Source organism: Melospiza georgiana, chromosome 3, assembly GCF_028018845.1.
Source record: "Melospiza georgiana isolate bMelGeo1 chromosome 3, bMelGeo1.pri, whole genome shotgun sequence".
NCBI classification, from domain to species: Eukaryota; Metazoa; Chordata; class Aves; order Passeriformes; family Passerellidae; genus Melospiza; species Melospiza georgiana.
Window position 1 is genome coordinate 28,690,507 of NC_080432.1, and position 21,637 is coordinate 28,712,143.

A 21,637-nucleotide genomic window follows, 5' to 3' on the forward strand; every position below is an offset into this window, starting at 1 on the left:
CCCTTTGCATAATATCAACAGATGTTTAATTCAGCTGGCCAGTGAGATGTTCAGAGTCCCAGAGCACACACATGTGGAGGGTCCAGGTTCCCCTCTCTCAAGGAGCCCCCAGAGTGACCCTGGTCTCCGGGCAGTACTAAGATAAGGGCCAATCGGGGGATAGGGAGGGAGTGGCTCAGGGACACAGGAACAGACATAGGAGGAGCAGGGGAAGGAGCCAGTGGGGTCTTACGGGCTTTTGAGGGAAGCTTCTTGTGTTTCCCCAAGCCAGGGGATGCCCTCCAGGGTCTCCACAACTCCCCATTTTGAAATTATTAAGAAAGCTTCTCTGAAGGATCAACTGAATCAACACAAAATGACAAAAACACATAAAAGCACTCATAAGACAGTTTTCAAAATGCAAAAAACTCTGACTCCCCAATGTCCAAACAGATTTCTTAGAGCTGGCAGGAGGGATGCGGTGTGCGCTTAGTACGGTTTATCAGGAAACTGAGTCAGGAGAAGGTTTCTTCAGCAGGGAATGGTTCTCTGTCACCTGTGGCAGTGTTGTTGGCTGTTACAGACCCTGTATAAGGTAGTGTAAGTAGTGGTGTGCCTGTTGGAAACTCTAAATAGAAATCATTAACTTTTAAGAAAAAGATGGTTACTTTAGGGAAACTTTCCTTTCTTTCCCTCCCAATCACACTCCCTCTGGTATTACAAAGGAACTCTGTGGAAAAAGATTAGTGGAGTGAGACCATAGGTGAAGGGAAAGGGAGGTGGGAATTTGTGGGAACATAAAAAAAGAGTAACAGGACAATGGAAAGGAAAAGGGGAAAATGGGAGGGAGGTACAAATGCCACAGGAATTTTTTGGGTTCTATTTCCTTGGTAGGTGTGTGGAGGACTTCTATGATGTGGATAATATTTTGCAGGTTTGCAGTCTGGTGCATGTTTACTACCTTGCACTGGAACTCTACCAGGTCTTGCCACATCAGCTGCTTGGGGGCCATTTCTTCCTTGTATTATATTAAATTCCACAATTTCTACATCTCCTAGACTGCGGAGGTATTTCCTGGGGTTATTTTTTTTATAGCAGTCTTATGAACAAACACATCTTTGTTATCATTCCAGGTTATGAAACTGTATCTGTATTTGACATTGAACCATTTCACTGTCCCCAAAATGTTCATGGCAAGGACTTTTTTACCTTTGTCAGTGGGTTTGTGTTTGTGTTGGTGGTGCTAGACGCGTTGCTGGTGCTGGTGTGCCGCCGTGCAAAGTTCATCACACTCCCAGCGCTGGTGGCCACGCTGAGATTCAGCCTCTTCTCCTTCTCAGGGGTCTGTCTTGGTTGGTGCCTGCAGGCGCTGCTGGCATGGGGGCAGCAGTTTCGCTGCCAGGACTGCAGCTCTAAGCCATCCCCCGGTGGGGCTGTCTGCCTGCCCGGTGACAGCAGCACCCTGGGCCCGCCGGTCTTGCCCGCCTGCCCTTGACCCCCATGCAGCGGGCTGCCACGGGGCAGGCTGGGCAGCGAATATCAGCCAGCTCACTCTGGCCATGTGGAGCAGCAGTGGGGAGGCCGTGGGTTTTCTGCGGGAGCAGCTGTTCAGTGCGAGGGGGGATGGCTATCACCACCTGCTCCGTCTCGCAGTGCTATAGCAACCAAGGTAAACACATCTGTGGGAGGAAGCGTAAGTACCAGAGGGCAGAAGGGGGGACCCCACAGCTCCAGCCATGGGGTCTCTGCCATCTTGAGCACGTGAATGTGATCATGCGGCTGCGGCCATGTGGTGAGAGCCAACCTGGGCAGCAGGAGTAAACACGGGAGAACCTGGAGGAGTCTATCCTTGTGACAGGGGAGGAGGTGCAGGGGCACAAAGAGGGGAACACGGAGAAGGTGTTTTCAGCTGTTTTTTAAATGGTCCTCAAGATTCAGAATGCATTTCATCATAATATTAAATAAAGAACAGAATTCTCTCTTAGTTTTTAAATTTCCCAAATTACTTCCAAAAATTTATTGGTTTGGACTGACCTTGAGAAGTTGGGACAATAAAGAGAAAAAAACTGGGACAATTCCAGACAGGAAGTCTAAAATAGTGGTCTTATCTGTAAAATAATAAGGCTTAATTGGAACATAGTGCTTACTTACATAAAATAAAGCTTAATGCGCACACACCACCTGCCAGGTTATTCAGAGGACTTGCAACAACAGGAGAATGAGCTGCACAGTAGAGTGACGTAGATTTTGAGAATCTAAAATAGGAGGAGATTTATGGGAAAACATTGATGAATATGCATTAGCATACAGTATATAAGTTGTGTTTGGATCCTTTTGCCTCTTGTACGTGAGGCAGGGTGGGATGCCCTCCCCATATTCTGATTGCTCAATTTTTGCTTATGTTTTATCTGAGCCACTGCCAAATTTCTTTTTGTAACTACTGGATTATATTTGATTGTATTATAAAATGGCTGCTCAATTAAAAACTGCTGCTAAATTTTAAGTCTGTGAATTATTAAATTAGAAATATGGGACCTCATTTATAACAAGGTAAACTTCTTGTTCTGCATGGGTGAGTGCTGTTTCCATCTTAACCCAGTCTCTTCCCAACACCGGAGAGTAAAAGGAGGAAGGAACCAAAATTTCAAACTCACCACACTGGGGTAAAAAAAGCCCAAATTCTCAGGGTGGTCTAGTGCAGATGTTTGCTAGGAGAAGAGGTCTCTCCTAGAGACCTGCTCAGTGTGCCATTTGTGCAGTCTGAATAGCTGCTAGTAAAGTCCAGGGTAAGGAAGCAAAAAGGGTCTTTGCATAATATCCACAGAGGTTTAATTCAGCCACGTGGTGAGATATTTAACAGAGTCCCAAAGCACACACATGTGGAGGGTTTTTATTTGTTTTTGTCATTTTGTGTTGATTCAGTTGATCCTTCAGAGAAGCTTTCTTAATAATTTCAAAATGGGGAGTTGTGGAGACCCTGGAGGGCATCCCCTGGCTTGGGGAAACGCAAGAAGCTTCCCTCAAAAGCCCGTAAGACCCCACTGGCTCCTTCCCCTGCTCCTCCTATGTCTGTTCCTGTGTCCCTGGGCCACTCCCTCCCTATCCCCCGATTGGCCCTTATCTTAGTACTGCCCGGAGACCAGGGTCACTCTGGGGGCTCCTTGAGAGAGGGGAACCTGGACCCTCCACATGTGTGTGCTCTGGGACTCTGAACATCTCACTGGCCAGCTGAATTAAACATCTGTTGATATTATGCAAAGGGCCTTTTTGCTTCCTTACCCTGGACTTTACTAGCAGCTATTCAGGCTGCAACGACCTACTGCAGAGGTAGCTATACAGTACAAGTCAGCTGGAGGCAGCGACTCTTTGGCATCCCTGAACTGCTGCCCATTTTTTGTATTGCCAGGGTTTTCTGGAGCCTGCCTGCATGTTCCTGCATCCCTAACATCTCTCACTCCCCTGGCGCCTCCAGTTGCCAGGATGATTTGCCTAGAGCATTCTGGTAGCCTGTGACTTCTTGATCCCTTTGCTCCTTTCCTATACTGATGACTTGGGTACTTTTAAAAACCTAAAGCAAAATTTAGGCAGAAACACATTTCTGACAGCCAGCCAAGCAACCTTGATTTAACATCAGAGATACCTCAGAGAAAACATAGCAGGAAACATACTTGGATTGCCAAAGTTTGCCACCACACAGGTTTAGGCGCACAGCTACCCTGTTTGAGCTGAATGCCTTTGCACTTCTCCAGTTCCTTCCGAAAGCCTGGAGATGCTGAACTGTAACCCTGGAAAAGCCCAGCACAGCCACAAGCCATGCAGTTCAGGTGGGAAGAAACAGCAACAGGGTTATCCTCTCAAATTCACTACTGATGAAGGCCCTGTCCCTTCCCTGCTGGCCTAACCTTCTGGTATTCAACAGTGGAAGAGGAAAGGCTGTTTTAGCAGGAGCAAGAACTCAGTTCAACACTTGGCTACTGTGCAGAGGATAACTATCACTTGGAACCACACTTCCAACATACTTCTCCTTTTTGTGTCCCTTTCACATTTTGCTGCCTTTAATAACTGTCTGTCCAGTTTGTCCTAGCAGATTTCTGAAACTATTTGGGTCAAGTAATAACCACCAAACTCCAAGACTGCTGCATACAAGGCTCAAAAAATCTAAGACATATAATTCATAAACTCTAATAAAAAGGCTTTCTGTAACTTATTTTAGAATTGGTCACAGAAGAGTACTGAACTCACATATGCCAAACCATAATTAATTGCTTAATTGTTAATACCTCCTTTGGCTAAAAATAATGCTTGAGCCATTTTCTACATCTAAATTGCTGTTGAAATTGGATGGGCTTCTCTTAGCCAAGAGAAATACATGTAAAATTATATTTTTGGTGAAGAAAGGCAGCATTAGGTTTCAGGGAGGGTTCAGTCTAGCAGGGCAACGAGAAGGGAACTTGGAAAATCCTAAGGCAAAACCTTTTAATTAGCCATTTCTTTTTTGCTGGATGCTGGGCTGTGCACCACAAGTGATAATACAACAATTCTACAGGCCTAATTCTAGTATTGATAATATTTGCAAAAAAATCAATCTCATTCTCTTCTCATTATTTCTGAAGTAGATTATCACTCAGAAAGACTCTACACACCCAATTTACTCTTTAGCAGACAATGCTGGTCTCCCTTGCCAGCATTCCCAAGTGGTGTGATGAACTCTAGCATCATAGGTCCATCTGTGCTCCTGGAAGCATTGTGCAAATGTTGCCAGCTTGCATTACCATCCTTGCTGGGAAGCTAAAGCGTGTTATCTGCTGAGCTGTGGCACAGAGATTAGGCAAAAAAGCACTCCTGGGGGCAGAGTGATACAACAAAATCAGCATTTTCAGGCTACATTATTGTCTTGCCTCCTTAGAAAACATCCCTTTCAGATGACCAGGATTCAGAATTGCAAGCAGATACAACATGTGTGGGGTTTTAATAAGGTTTGATTTTATCTTAGATGAAAAAGACAAGGCATGGAATTATAATGCATATTTCAGACACAATGGCAATACGATAGTAAAGGGCTCCCAAGTTATAAAGGAGCTTGCTGGGCTTCCTCAAAAAGTGAGTAATCAGATGGTTGTCATATAACAAATTTTCCTGTCCTCACTTAGCTGTTGAACAATAAAATTATGTTAGAGGCATGTGGCATCTAACTGTATATACTTAATTAACATGATATTTTCAAAGAACAATAACACAATTTCTGTGCACTTGGAGAGAGGTAAATGAAAAATATTTCCTTTTGTTTTTTACACTGTCAATTCTTCCTTCATTGGTGAGCCCAGTTACAAAGCCATGATGTGACTATGAATTCCTAATACTGCTCCCTAGGTAATTTTTACTTGGGCATTGTTTTCTTAGGTAGAACTACACTAGGGTAGCAGTGATGTTTTCACCAGCACAAGCACAAATGGCTCATGTCTTATATATTCTGGCTGAGAAGGTGAAATTTCAAGGAATTCATTCAGTTCATGAGCAACCACTCACAACCTCCTAATATAAAAGTCTACATCTTAAAAATGCAATAGATAAGAGACCACTTTATTTGATTACTTCTTTTTGTTGCCTTAAATTCCAGTAACTGAAGCTGGAAAGAACTAGACTCATGAAATGGCAAATAAGAAGTGTTTACTGGACACTACACTACAACCAGGTTATACCATAAAATATAAGTGGAATTAGTCCTTAACCTAGGCTGCCTTTTGTGACTGTGGTCACAGGGGTTCTTGGGTGAGGGGAGAGACGATAATGTTGACTCCGTGTTCAGAAGGCTTGATTTATTATTTTATGATATACATTACATTAAGACTATATTAAAGAATAGAAGGAAAGGTTTTCCTCTCAGAATGCTAGCTAAAAATAGAATGGAATGAATAACAAAGGTCTGTGGCTCAGACAGAGAGTCCAAGCTATCTGGTCTGTGGTCGGCCATTAATTGTAAACATTCAAGATGGCCCAATCACAGACACACCTGATGCATTCCACAGCAGCAGATAACCATTGTTTACATTTTGTTGCTGTAGCTTCTCAGCTTCTCAGCAGGAAAAATCCTAAGAAAAGGATTTTCACAAAAGATGTCTGCAACAGCCTTTTCCTGTTTAAGATGACAGATGATACAATTCTGGATGCAAGATACTAAAGAACAGAAAGTCTCTATTTAAGAGAGATGTGTTGTCACAGGATTTCCATCATCTCTACCTCCTTCTCCAAGCCTTCTAACCCCCATAGTGGGTAAGCACAGCTCAGACAAGGGATATGTAAATCACACAGGATTGCTTTGTCCAGTCATACAATGCATACAATGAATGCAAGGCCCCCTCATTAGACAAGTACTGTAAACATACAACTTTCAGTCTAATCTTTGAAACCTAAAAGTTTTTAAAAGTCCTTTCCAGTTACATCCCAAATAAGTATTTTCTAGCAGCTCAAAGTTGCATCAGGTAAGAGTGTTCACCTGTGTCAGGCCAGTGCTGGTAATTGCCAAATACTTGTGGACCTTTGTGTGTATGAAACTCCTTTCAATCCCTATTCCCAAATTCTTGCTAATTCAACTGTGAGGTCACATATCCTTGCAGTGCAACCACCAATGTTCAGTGACCCAGCCATGCTGTTGACCACTGTCCTTGAACTAAAGCCATGAGATAACACAGGTGAAGCCAGATCACATTAAAAAAATATCTTAGCAACAAAAAGCAGCTTGAGTATCTTTCCCAATAACTTCTGATTCCATGGGTTATGCTGACACCCAGTTCATGCACACAATAATAATTTTGTGCTTAGCCTTGGATATAATAAGTAAGAGAGCCCATAAAGGAGTTGACAGTGTGATGACAGATTGTGTTGTCCTTAATTCAGAGCTGCCTCTATTAATGCTATTTACCTTCCAAGCGAACAGCCCACCAAAATGAAGGTATGATTAAGGCAAAGGCAAGAATGAGTTTAACACATGCCAAGAATGGATAATGGAAGAGGAAAGGTAGGAAAATAGAATCAGAGAATAGTTTGGGTTGGAAGGGCCCTTTTAAAGGCCATCCAGTCCAACTCCACTCTGCAATGAGCCAGGACATCTTCAGCTAGAAGAATATATATCAGAAATAGAAGACATGTTGGCCTTAGTCCAGCTGGTTATAGTTGGGTGGCTTCAAGACATAAAAATAGACATATAAACTTGAAGTTTCACAGTTTCTGCAGTTTTTATCATATTGTCATTATCAGGCGACTAGTTATCCCCAAATCTCAGTAGCTGTGGAAGGAGAAATTCTGAAGGATATGAAAGTGAGAATGGAGATTGTGGGAAGGATGAAATACTTGGCAGTGTCCTCTTTGAACTGGGCTCCCAAGTGTGGTGGCAGCAAGGCAAAGATAACCTGTGTTTGTCAACTCAATTAAATGCACATCCTGTGTAAGAATTCTGTATCGCTCTTACTTACTGATTTTTATTTTATTGCATTAGAAGCAAGGATATTAATCTTGCTCCATGCAAGAGCTCTTATTTTGCCTTCTAGGACATTTGGAAGTATTGCTTTTAGTTTAAGAATACATTTTTATTCTCAGCATGTTGCTTCCTCCCCACCAATATTTCAGCTTCGTCATTAAGTCATGAGCCATAACTGGTGAGAATCAGCTCTAGGCTGATAAAAAGAATTCCTACATTTTTTTGTTTCTCAGTTTACAAAAGATACTTTTTAATAAGATAGGAGGGTTACACTGAGAAATAATAATAAACTAGATTTACATTTTTAGTCAATAGAGAGTGTGATGCATATATTATAGACCTAAACTAGGTAAAAAGGTATTACTTCAAAGGCTTGTTAGTCTTCCTTTACATGCAGCCAGCTCTGTAGTGGGTTTTTCAGAGCATCATGGAGAATATCCAGCATCAACTGACAGCTTGAAATACCTCTAGAAAATCTGGCTCTTCAAAAAAACCAAATCAGAACAAACTATACCCGAAAAAACTGTTCTATTAGGAAATGTAATGAGCAAAAGAAGGGTAGATAAAGCTAAGATCATAACACAAAGGGAGTTATTTGGGGCAGAACTGTCCCATCTTCTGTGCACATACTGCCAGGAGATAGCTGGGATACTGCCACTACAAGGTTAAGTGTAATTGTCTCAAGACAGCAATATTTTTTTTTTGTAGAATCCAGTATAATTCCTCCTAATTCTCCAACGGCCGAGAGAACTGGTTTACTACTGCAGGCTCTCCTGTTAATTTTATGTCTCCTGATAAAAGAGACACATGTCTCCTCATAAAAGCAATCCTTGCCAGAGCACCGATCACTGTCACTCTCTCTTTCCTGAGACTTCAACGTAAGTGATCTCAGGGCCCCTTTTCATCTTAATACTGCAAATTATTTCTTGAAGAGAATCACAAACACTCCTGAAGGCAAGGTATTAAAAAGGTAATATGACCAACCCTCTGAGTATAGGACTCCAACCAAGCAATGAAACAGAGAAGAAAAATCCCTACTCTGATATTAAACATTGAAAGACAAGGTTAATTCCAGTGCAACTGCACAAATTAAAGCATAGGGCAATATGACAGCAAGTTAATTCAAAGGTATTTTTTATACCAAATTACAAAAAATCCCCATGATTATGATTTAAAAACTGCTTCGCTTGAAGGGTAAAATAACTCTAGTTCAGTTTTCAATCTTCCACTTTTTTTGCTACTTTTACACAAGTTCTCCATTGGATGAGGACAGCACAGAAATTACATGGAAACTTTTCTGTGTTCAAAGTTTGTATCTGCTACAACCAACATAAGTGGAAGAGAGATCAAGCAACAATAACACATCAAGGTGCTGCTAGAATTGTCATACAGTTAAGAAAGATTCTCCTCAAGACCAAAGTGTTTAAGGGGATCTTTATGGAAACACTAGATAAATGAAAATCACAAGAAACACAGCCTGTGTAAGGTGACTTCAGAGGGACTCAACTCATCAGAGGTTTGTACAGTTTATACTAAAAAACTGAGTAGACAGAAGGAATTTTTGACAAGTCTTCCAGTGTTCTTGCAGTACATTGCCAATTTTATGGGTGGAAGCATGAAGACAACTGTAATCCCTCTGTTACAGGCAAAACATCCGAGGGTCAGCATTTGAGAAAGCTTTAGATGCTTCACTACTTGTCACAGCGGTAGATTGAATTATCATGTCACAAAACATGGTAAACAGAATGTGCTGCTTACAGTGAGCTGGTGATGAAGAGTGGGAGAATCTGGCACAAGCAAAAGGAAGAAATAATTTGAATAGAAAAGTAATTGTGGAGCTCCCATAGAAAACCATCGCAGATGTTCTGGGTAATTTCAGGTCTTGTCAATACAGAAACCAATCTACAACCAGCCAAGGGGAGGAGGCTCATTCCCTAGAGCACCAGGGGGCACCCATGGTTGTCTTGGCTGCCTGACACTAAAGAGGTAGAGATAAAGCCATGCAAGGTTGGTTTGTCTGGGCTAATTTAATTTATTTTTGAGCTGTGGCACACGCATTTCCTCCAACCATCTTACAGTGTACCGGTTAAACAGATGACAGGCTGATATTGAGTGCCTTTTACAAAGACCACAGACTGCTCCTAGAAGGAGCTGGGAATGTGGGAATAAACAAGGAGTCTCCTGGATGATATTAGTCCAGGGACATCTGAATTGCTGCAGCTCAATCACAGCTATAATAATGACCATATAATGAGTAACCAAAGAGACACTCCAAATCCAAAAAATAATTAAATTGGTAACATGCCAAAACAGAAAATGCAGTGTCAGTGGCTCAGCTGACATATTTCAACCTGGGTTCAACAAGTTCAGGCTCTTCCATTTTGACTGCAATGGCCTATGAAAAGCATCAGTTAGCAGGCTAGAGATAAACACAGTATGCTGAGACTATACAATAAAATCAATACCAAAATATTGCAGAGTGAGCATCAAAGGAACCTTGAAATATGGCTAAAGTTTGATAATTTGTGCAAATGCATTGTGTTCCCAAGTCACTGTTTTCTGCACAAGCATGTACACACCATTCTGCCCCAGAACCCAGATTATTGAAACTGTTACCTTATTCACACCATCTGCCATTGCTTGCAGCGTTAACTCTCTAGGTCCATCCACAGTCTTCCCATTATCAGTTGGTCCCCAGCTGGCACTATATATATCTATGATTTGAGGCATATGACTGATGGAGGAAGCCTCAATAATGTCTGTCATAAACGGCTGGTCGAGCATTCGAATACCTGTAGTTTTAATCAACATAAGCATGAAATATGCACTACCCAGCACAAAATGTAATCTTGCAGACGGCCACCAGTTACAGATATTTTAAGTCACTGGCAGTTTTACCCATTCAGTAATTCTACACTTGACATTCCCATGTCACCAGGGTGTGCTTACCCAGCAGGATGCCAGTATTAAACACCCAGCCACCAAGGCAGCACAGCCCAGACAGAAAAAGAACTTTATTGTTAGCTTTCTAATTGCACCATATTTTCCATCTAATCTTTGAGAACACTATAAAAATGACAGAATTCAGCAGTCTTAGAAATTCAGTGCTTAAATAATATCAACGGCATTTAATATAAGATTCTGTAAGCTAGCAAAAAAGAGTAAGGTCCCCTCCCTCATCTAACTTACATTCAGTTTTGTGTTCACATGTCATTAGTTTTTCAAGTAATTTTTCTATTTATTTGGGTGCATCTCCAGAATTTAATCAGAGGAGGGAAACATGCTACACAGCAATTTCCTGGAAAAATATCATTCTGTCAACAAGCAGATGCAATAGCAAAATATGGCCAGCATGTGGAGGAAAAAAGCAAACTAAAACCCACTTCCTTTAACCTATATTGCAGCAGAAGTTAAAGAGTTTAAATGATACAATCTTAGGAGATGTCAACTTCATAAAACCTTAAAGTGTTGACTCTAAGTGAGCCAGAGTGCAACAGACAGCAGTGCAAGCCCTTACACCCATCGTACCTCACACATAGGACAATTCCAGTGACAGCCAACCTGTCACTTGGTCTCTGGATGAGACCTGAGTAACCAGGGATTCATTCCAAGCATTATTTATATCCCCAAGTTGAAGTTCAGCTTTTCCCAATGGCTTAGGACAGAGACTGGGCAGAAATCAGTGCCAAACAGTGTGAATGGCAATAAGGACCCTGATTTAGAAGCCAGTGACTTGACTATATTCAATAAAAAACCATTGTGTTTCAAATATAAGGCTAGAAAAAAGGTGGTATAAATTTCAAATAGAAATCAGACCAAAGCCAGATGTTCTTGATGGGCTAACTCAAGCTAACATGAAGTCAAACTCAATTGGTGAGAAATTGCTTCCCATACTTATAAAATGCAGATCTACAATCAACTACCCATTCATTCTGCAAACATGACTCCAAACCATGACAGAAGCAGACCCTCAGCTTTCATGGACTTCCAGTGCCATGGACCACACAGTGGTGTTGCCAATGCATATTGTCCTCAGGCAGGGAAGGCTGGCTGGCACTTCCAAAAACTTGAGGGGATTTTAATGCAAAGTGGACAAGCACAGAAGATTATCTGTTGGCTGTTGGTCACCAGAAATATTGTCAAACTTCTTGATTTTTAAGCAACCAGCTTGCAGTTGTAGAGTTATATGAATAATACAGACATGGTCCAGACAAAATCCCATGTCTCAATTCAGATTCCTCGAAGAGTAGCTCTTGAAAGAATGTAAATTTTGTGGAATGTCTCATCCCTGAAGGAGATGTTACCTTTCCTGAAGAAAGGAGATATTTATTAGACCTGCCCAGCCAGTTACTAACTCTCGCTGATATTTCTTGAGTAAGAGCTTAGCAAACATTGCTTGGTGCTCTTCTCTGGTGGAGATTCAGCTTTCAGTCATGTAGGTGACAGGTGAAATGTGGCCTTCCTCAGATTCTCCTGACACTACAGTAAAACAGGAACTGGCCAAGCAGAGCAGCACTGTCCAAGTACACACACTGTGGACCATCACCAAGAAGCAATGGGTGATGCTCTGGTGTGGATTAGGGAAAGTAAAGTGAAATTCATAGGTATCTATCTCTGCCTGCTGTACCTCAGTTCTCATCATGGAACTGTCTTAAGAGTGGGAAAAACAGGATTTCTTCAGATTCAACTAAACTGACACATGGTGTGGAGAGCCTAACTCACTCCAAGCACTGTATTCAGTATATATGTGCATAGAAGAACTTGTTAGAAGTAAAAATACCCAAGGTGTGGATGTTGAGTGCACCTGTTTCATTCTCCGCATCTGCTTCTATCACTTTGCATCACTGTTAAAACAGAGGAAAACTACAACCACAGAGATAGACAGCTCTGCAGGTCCTGCCCTGTGAGAGCCTAAAGAGTAAGAGCAGCATAAGATTGGCCTTTTCAAATGGTTTTTAAGTGCAGCAGAAATTGATACTTTACCTCCTGCAAAATGAGATTCGGCACAAACAATTCTATAGGTATGCAGGGAAGAAGCACTGAAAATCAGCATACAAACAGGAGCTGGTATATGAAGGAGCAGAGCTGCTCTTTAGCACTGTTATTGAAAAGCCTTTATTTATAAGGCCCTTGATTGAAAAGGCAAAGCCAGGGAGATATTTCTCTCTCCAGCTACTGTGAAAAGTAATAAATACATGGTCCAGCACCAATCTGCAACCCTTTTGTGAGCAACACCCTCTGTCTCTGCAGGAGGAGCTCTGCCTGAAGCACAGTGGGCTATTTGCACCCTGGATTGCTACCATACCTGCCACCTTGGAATTGTACGCAACTCCCACACCGCAGATGTTGTTGTTGGCAGCAGCAGACACCTCTCCTGCACACCTTGTCCCGTGGCTGTGAAAAGGAAGGCAGAGAGACCAGATGAACCCCAGCTAATGCACGTGCTGAGCTGAGCTGGATCACTGTGAGCTTGTTTTGCCTCAGTCAGCTCCCAGTGCTGCAGAGGAAAACCATTCAATGCAAAACTGTTGAGTGCTGAATACTGGCACGTGTTCATTCCTTGCTGAAGCAGGCAATATCCAGTTTCCCCTCCGCAGAATGAGTGAGGCTTGCTCTGAGGTTAACATGTATCTCTACACTGCATTTAACTGTAAAGTTATACAGGCCTTTTCATTTTAGCTTGTGAGACAGGTTCTGCCTCATTAACAAATCTTAGTAGAAACAGCTCCTGACAGAACACCATAAATACAAAAATCAGTATTAGTTCCTTTATTTTTGCATCTTGACACCGTGACACCCATTACTTTCAACCTTATGGAACAGTCTGGCTGCCTTTTTGCTGTCTGAACATGTACAAAGAGCATATCCCTGCCCACAAAAGAAATGCTACAGGAAGAGGTGGGTGCAATACCAAGCTGGAGTAGGAGAAGTGAGCCACAATGGTCACTGCACTCCTCAGCAGCAGAGCTGCACATGGCTGGCCAGGCGCAAAGCTGTGGGACCTAAGGCACATGCATCCCTCATCCAGTGCCTGATTCCCAAAAGAGCTGACAAGGTGCTCCATCTCACAGAGCAATTGCTTTCTGCTCAAGTGGGAAAAGTCTGCTCTGATACAGAGGTCCAGGTTTGGGGTGACACATGGTATTTCAATAATACCTGGTGTCTATGAAGTGCTTTACAGCTCTTAATAGAGACTCTTTAGCTGTAGTGGCATTTACTGGCACCACTGGCAGTGGCGCCTGCAGGAAGGGAAATTGCATTTTCCTTTCTCCTAATTCATCCTAGAAATTAAACTCAAAAGAAAAGAAATGCAGATAACATAACCTAGTTTTTTAAAAAAAGCATAGCAGCAGGGAAATTACTGAAACCTGTGCTGCTGTCAGGGTTTTTTTTTAGTCTAAGATGTTGAATCAATATATGACTCCATCCTATGCTCACATCAATCCACTCTGAGCATTGAAACTGGCACTGATTCTACAGCATACTAAGAATTCATGCAATTCAAAATGCTGTATTATAAAGGTTATACTGAGTATAGATGGACCATCCTGGGAGGCAGCAAAACTGTTTTAATCATCTTTTTTCCCTCTCTTTCCCTTTATGGGTGTCTGGCAAAGATAGTGTAACATTAATAAAAAGATAAGAAGCAAGACATACTTTTTCCTGCTCTACTTAGGAGAATATATTTTTAGAGGCAGTTCCATAAAGAGAGATGACAGAAGATCTCATCCGCTTCCTTTTACGAAGGGGGCAGAGAAGACAGAAATACAGATTTGTTATTCAGCTGCTACAGAAATTTCTATCAACAATCAAACAACAAGATTTTCCCTCATGATCTTGCTCAAGGAAGTGTGACAGAAGCACAACATTCATTGGTAGGTGCTAGCAATGCTAGGCATTCATTATCTAGTCATCTATGGGCCAACTACAAGGCACAGAGAAGAATAAATAGCTTTGTTCAAAATTGGTTTGACTAATGCTGGGGTGCAAAACATCACTGATGCTGCCAGATTACAGTGAGAAAAACTGTATTAGGACCTTCCTGACAAAAAGGTTTTACCAGAAGGTCCTCTCCAGAGCAGTGGCCCACATAATGGAGACTGTAAACAGGCCTATTCCAGCAGCTCAGAGTTTCAATATTGTGCTGCTGACTAGAGAGAAAAGAAAAAAATCACGAGTTCATGGAAATGCATTTGTTTGAATTATTAATGGCAAATAGCAGACTTTTCCAACTCAGACCTATTTGCTGTTCATGTATCATTGATAAATCTTTGTGGTTTCTATGAAGTGACTCATGTCAGAAGAACAAATCACAGCCTTTCTCTACAGTGTTCACCTCTTCTCTATTTCAGTATTTAACATCGGGGAATAAAACACAAAATATTTTCATCTGTGAACAAGCTACTTCAAAGGTAAACCATATATTCGCAAGTAGAGCAAGTCTTGCATAAACTTTATGTAAGTGAGCTTCACTGAAGCGCTTGAAGTTAGTCAGGGGCACCTGGGACCAGAAACAATAACCCCTGCCACATCTGGAATGTTTGAGGTCTATTCAAAGAGACTTTGGCATGTAACTCTCCCTCCAGGGAGAGTTTACTTTGCCAAACAGGTAAGGACAGCAAAATGGGCCCCACTATAAAATACTTGATAGCAGCAGAATCAGTGTTAATGGGACTTGGCAGAACATACCCAATTTTATGAAGTTCCACACTGAAAACAACAAAAGCTACCATTACACACTAAAGCTAATTTTAATTCTCTTCCTCTCCAGAGCTAAGTGGTATCTTTCTGCTAAAAAGATCCTTCACATAAATAAAGCAAGAAAGTCAGCAGACCTTCACAAATTAGAGCCCTAGTCTTTCTGTGACTTTCCATTCACTAACTGGATTCATACTGCTTTAAAAGTGTCAGAGGTCCTTTCACAAAATGAAGCAGAAGTCTCATTGAGATCTTGCTTTGGCCGAAAAATTGCAGGACTACAAAGAAGGATATCACAGCTCCTAACTCTTTTTAATCCATTCCAGGAGGCCGGTACCTGAGGTAGAAGCACAGCTGCTTCTTTGTTGTGTTACTCTGACAGAAATACAATTGATTTCTTTAGAAATAAAAACAAAAACCCCCATCCAAAACTAGGAGACCATCCAGTCACCCTAAATCAGAGATGAAAACCACATCAAATAGGCCTGAAATATTTTTTGATAAGCACTCAGTCTGAGCCCTGAAATCTTTAAAAAGTTTTCAACAAAAGTTTTTTAGCCATCACTTAGAGAACAATCTAAAAATATACTTTTCTGGAGCAGCAACATCATTTATAAACTATAAACCTAAAAAAATGACATTGTAAATAACCTCTAATTTTCAAGCAGCAGTGAGACTGCAGTGTCTGTTCTGTGATGATTGAATTTAGCAGAAAACAGACATTTCACAAAAATGCAGAATTTCTTACACAATCCAAAGTGAAGAGCAGGCTGCCCACAATCCATTTACCTGTTAAACCAGTCATCTGTATAGCGGGGATAGGGGTAGGGATCATTGCTGCTGAAGTCATAGCTGGCTTTGGCATTCTACAAAACACAAGGAACACAGAAAATCAGCGGAAGAACAGACACGAAGCGAAACACAAATTGAATGAAAAGCTGAGAATCAATAGCAAACTTCATCCTGGGAGATGTATCTGGACAGAAACCAGTCCCTACAGTGCTGTGGCATTTCCCATTTTCCACACCAGCAAGCCTAGGGAACAATGCTTTCTGGCATGCAAAGCCTCCTGTAGACAAGCATGGTCAATTGTGAGATGGTGTGAGAGATCAGGTTACTACTGGGCATCAACATCAACACTTACATGAGTATTCAGGTATTAAACTACTTGCTGTGGCAAAGCAAAGGTTAAATCCCATTTTCCAAATGGTGGTGGAAGTGACAAGACACCTGGGTCTTCCAGAAAAGAAGTATTCTTGAAAACCTCCTTTGTGACACTACAACAGTAAGATTTCTAAAAGCATTTCAATGCCTAAGAATGTACATTTCTCAAAATTCAACTGTGAAAACTGCATTAATGGCCAGCACATATACCCGAAAATCTCTTTGCATATTTTCTCATTCCTTTGTCTGAACAGCTTCACAAATGTGGCTTTCAGGCACTTCTCAAAATGTCATCCCATGTCTCTATATATTTTCTATATAAATCTAATTTATTCCTGACTTGTCCTATCAGCAGTTAAAGACACTCAGCAACTTTTTCAGATGAAGCAAATAGAAAGTTTCAGAAAGTCAAGTGCCATCTCCTTTTTTCTCTCTTGATGAAAAAATAAAGGGTGTCTGAAAATTAGGCTTTTAAAATATTTAGCAGTTTCCTCTCAAGTGTATGTTCATTGAGTTTATGTTTTAATAATCATCATACTCAAGAAACTGAATTATGTTAATTCTCAATTAATGTGTACTTGTATTCCATTTAAGATTTGGCTGAGCATGCTATTGAAGATAATTTGAGATTTTTGCATGAATAGCTTTGCTCCTAAAAACATTCCCTTTCATCTGAATTTCAGTTCCTGATATACAGGAATAGACATCCCATTGGTAGCGCCCAAGTTTTGGATTCAAACCCTTAAACTCCCAAAAACTTGTTCCAGGATGAAACGAGAATAACATTGCCTCTGATACTTAGAGGGCAAAATTAAGTGTCTTTCAAGTTATTGTACAGTGGCGTTTTTTGGGTGGTCGCTTCAAAGCCTGGTTGCTTATATACAGCACAGACAGTAAATATTTTGCAGCATTTGAATGGAGCAGAGATTTTCAGAGTGGCTCTCAAATGACTTAATGCTGTCTTCCAGCTCAGAGATTAATTTCTTCTTGAGATCCTTACAGATCTCTCCATATCTCCACGCTAAGGCCCTGATTTTTGGCCCGAAGATGCCTTCCAGTCATGTCAGCTATAGCTACAAATTCTCAGTGCTTCTAAGTCTTTGTGCCCAAGTGTCTGGGTAATTTGCTTATTTTAATTACCCCAACTGCTTATACAGCACTTCCAATGGCAGAGGTTTGCATGAGCTAAGAGTAAACAGAACATCACTTTTCAGCCAGGGAAAAAAGGGGAATTTGACATTTGTCTATAATTCATGACTAGTACTGAGAAGATGGACAAGCAGTTATTTTTTACTACTTCTCATAATTTAAGAAATTTACATTACTGAGAGGGAGATTTAAAAACATCAGAAAACAAGTACTTTTCCACAGAATATTTAATGAATTACAAAATTCACTGTCATAGATATCACACAGACATACTGCCAACTTCATATTCACTCAGAACTTCTGCTTCTGCTCTAAAAATATTGTACAAATGAAGATCTACACTCAGTCATGTGTCAACTGTGTTTTATTTTCCCATTTAGTAGAAATGCAGTCCCACTTACATACTCTAAGCTCAAAGGGGGTCTGGTAAGGTTGACTTTTCAGGACATCATCAAATACGCAAGCACCTTGTAGCAACCACTCTTGACTCTAGAATTCCCCTGTGCACAAATTAAGGCTGAAAAGTCCTTCTAGCTGTGCTGGTGTACCACTCATGTTCATAGCAGTAACAGACAAAGGGATTCCAGCCTGAACGATTCAGACACCCTACAGCAAACTGCAGCCCTACTGCAGACACCAGGTAAGGCAGCTTATGGAAAGATACCTTTAGGCAGGCCATCAACCAAGTTGTTTAGCCAGATCATTGAGCTCTCATTTGCTTCATTTTGGATCACAGCACTCATAGAAAAAAGATAACTAATGGAGGGGGAGCCATCAACAAAGGGCAAAATTAAGAAGTCTTGGAAAGAATGAGCAATTTATCTTCATTAGGGTCTTTGAGGAAAGACAGTGAGTTTCAGCATTGTAAAGGAGTATTTCACACACTATGGAAGCAGTGAAATGGATAATGAAACAGCAGAGAGAAATACAAATGGACTGCTTCAAGTTCCTAATTTAAAGATTAAATCCACAAATACCTAAGCCTCAGCTTTTGTTAATTATTTTTAAGCAAAACTAAGAAATTAAACAATTTTAGAATTGTACCACAAAGGGAACTGCTTGAGTGGACAGCTTAAATATTTCATTTTGTGTTTTGCGAAGTGAATATTAAAATCTGTGTTTTGCCATTGTCCTCCATAGGCTGGAGTCCCCAGTGGGCAGCAAGGGGGAGTTTATTGCTAACATGGAGAATTAATTAGCATAGGAATCTGTGAGGTTGCAATCAAACCCAGTGCAGATGAGGATCCACAATAGCATGCTGAAATGGGAAGACTTTGCTTTTCCACTCTGGTGATTCAGTGCCCTGTTTTCTTGCCAAACTAGTCTACTGGCAGTTCCTTCTCTTAGACTTGAAGTGTTTACCACTTGATTTTCAATATCCAAGGTAGTTCCCTGGTTTCCAGCCTTGGGGAGAACTTGAGCCTCCAACCTCAAGCACTGGTCTGGCCTTAGACCAGTCAATGGCACTGGGTGTTACAATGAGGTGAATCTAATCCCTCATGTTCAATCAAAATCAGTTCATTGCTGTAGAGTGATTTGATGTTTATCAGTCACTATCTATACACAACTAAATATAAATATTATCTATTATATAATAAAAATGCTATTACAGAGAGGAATGGGATTGCTCTTGAAGGAATATCTCTATTTTTGCTTTCTAACCTCTACACCAAACAAAATACTAACAGAAGAGTATCAGATCTAAGGATGAGACCCTTTCAATAATTTATTAAGTAATGGCTTGTATACCATGACAGAAATAGATTACTTTTGCCTCTGTATAAAATTCTGCTTTCCTTAAAAATAACCTTAGACTAAAATTTCCCAAAGAATTGTCTTGTACCTTTTCAAACACATACAGTAAAATCATCTGTGCAAATAATTCATAATGCATAATATGACACTAACAATAAATCAGTTGTCCCATGAGTTGCTCAGCACTGTAATAAAATTATGTACCTTGAATAATGCAGTAAGCCCATAAATTTTTGTCTTACTTCAAAAGCTTCTGCAGCGTAATTCACATACACTTTCCTTTTTCTCTGTAAGTCAAGAAATACGCCTATGCTCACATGCTAGTGCAGGAGACAAAGCCACATCCCACTGGTCACAGGCTGATTCTATTAATGACATTAAAGTCCTGCACTAGATCTGAGGCAGCAAGATACCTTTTTTTTTTGTTTGATTTCTTTACTGATCCAAAGAGAAAGCAAAGCCATGAAGTCCAATTGCAACATAAAACAACTCAGGGAAACTGTACTAAAAGAAGATCATATGGTGGCAAAACGAAATTCAGTTTTGTACACACAGGCTTAAATAAATGGAATATGCTCACCAAAAGGTGAAAGAGGAGACAACATATTTAACCTAGGAGAGATGCTGTAAGGCTAAAAGATCATTAACAAAAAACCAGAGACACTGCTGCTAATTCAGCCATTGTACAATAAGCCCTCTCCTCTCTGCCATGGGAAGAACACTTTTATTTTGGTTTGGTTTGTGGGGATTTTAAAATGGAAATGAAAAAAGCTCTGTAACTTTTTAAATGCCTCTGCCTCTTATGAACTAATGTACATGTCCTATATTTCTATCCAGCAAATTCAGTGCTGTTTTGAAGACCAGGTAAACACCAAGAATATATCCACAAAGTAATGGGTTTTGTTCAAAGATATTAATCTTAAAGAGCAAATTCACAACTGGTGACATTTGCCATGTCTCCCCAGAAATTGCAGCCTTTTACCCACTTCTTATAAGTACATCACAAAAGTAAAAATACTGAGCCAGACAACACAAGCCAGATATTGAATAAGACAGCAACACACTTCTCTGCTGTTCTTTTCAAAACAGCCACAGAATAATAAATCAGAACATCATTTGAAATTGATGGGAGTTGTGTCGGGTCCGGAATAGTATCTGAGGTGCCTGTAAGCGCTCCTGGTATTCCAGTTCCAGTTATTCAGTACAGGCTCTACTCAGTCACAGCATGAGCAAGTAAAGAGCTCACCACAACAGTGGTTTCATTTTGTAGTTATTTCTGAAAAAACCTTCAATTTCCTCAACAATCACCAAGCATCTGGGTTAGGCCAAAGGAAAAACTAGGGCAATTATAGTCAAAAGAAGTTAAACTGACTGCAAACAAGTTTCTACTGCTTCATTTACAACAGTTAAAATTGTTGAGCTTATAAAATGTAAGAATTCTAATAATCCAGCTTCAGAGTTTATAGGAAGACAGGTTGGCTGTCCCCCACTTCTTATCTAACAACATACTTTGCAAAGCTGGAAGTTTTTCAGTTCTTAGGTTTAAAAGCAAACAAACAAAAAGGCAGTTGAAAAAAAATGGAGTCTCACTTTAACATTTGCATTTCTCTTCATTAAGGTAGCATTATTTTTAAAGTTACAGTTATGAAGACAAATAGCTTTGCTGAGGTCATATCACATTGTATTCTTTTTCTATATTAAACAGATTTCTTTGTCAAGTAACTGATGATCCTTTCTACATATCACTTAGCACTAAAATGTCACACAATCACTTATTTTACTTTTACCAAAATAATGGCCTTCCTATTTCCCCCGCGGACAAAATGAGAAAACCAGCATTAGTTCCACTACTGGCTGATGCTACCCAGCATGTGAGCATCTTTAAAAAAAGGAGTGGAGTAAACACACTTTTTATTTCACACAGGGTAAAGCAAACAGGCAGTACAGCAGTGCTACAGATCTACCACCCAGGAAGATCTAAGCACAGCTATTTCCCAGCTCTGAAGAACTGGAAACAAATCAGAAATTAATTCTTAGGTACCAAGATTGTCAGGTGTTTTCCCAATCAACAAAATGAAAGTCCAAATGTATCCAGCTAATTGCCATCTAACCCTGTGGCTGTTTGCTAATGCTTAGCTCAGACATGTATAGTCAAACAGGACCAAAAAAATGGGAATCACAAAGACTCAGAGAAAATGTTACGTTGGGCAGAATTTTCAAGAGGTAGAGAATTTTTGCAATCAATTTTTAAAAATAAAACCAGCTTATTGAAATACCCTCCATTACTTTCCCCTGCATCTTTACCTGACATAGGGGAAAAAAACAAAGAAATTGAGGCAGACATGAGACTTTACTAAAAAGAAGCAGCCAAATTAATTTCTGTTTATAATAAAAACACTGCTTCATTATTCACCTCTT

The 21,637-nt window shown here is 40.5% G+C and overlaps 1 protein-coding gene across 2 annotated transcripts in view; it reads right to left on the minus strand.

Moving 5' to 3' along the window:
* PCSK2 (proprotein convertase subtilisin/kexin type 2) overlaps positions 1-21,637 on the minus strand; it is a 102,982-nt gene that overhangs the window by 14,315 nt on the left and 67,030 nt on the right. Inside the window, exons 6-8 of one of the 2 annotated variants that reach the window (XM_058019422.1) lie at positions 15,941-16,017; positions 12,759-12,847; positions 10,070-10,245 (exon numbers count right to left, since the gene is read on the minus strand). The exons of the other annotated variant lie outside the window; for it this stretch is intronic. Coding sequence (XP_057875405.1) covers positions 10,070-10,245; positions 12,759-12,847; positions 15,941-16,017 — 342 coding nt within the window. The remainder of the gene's footprint in view (positions 1-10,069; positions 10,246-12,758; positions 12,848-15,940; positions 16,018-21,637) is intronic. 2 annotated transcript variants of the gene reach the window in all.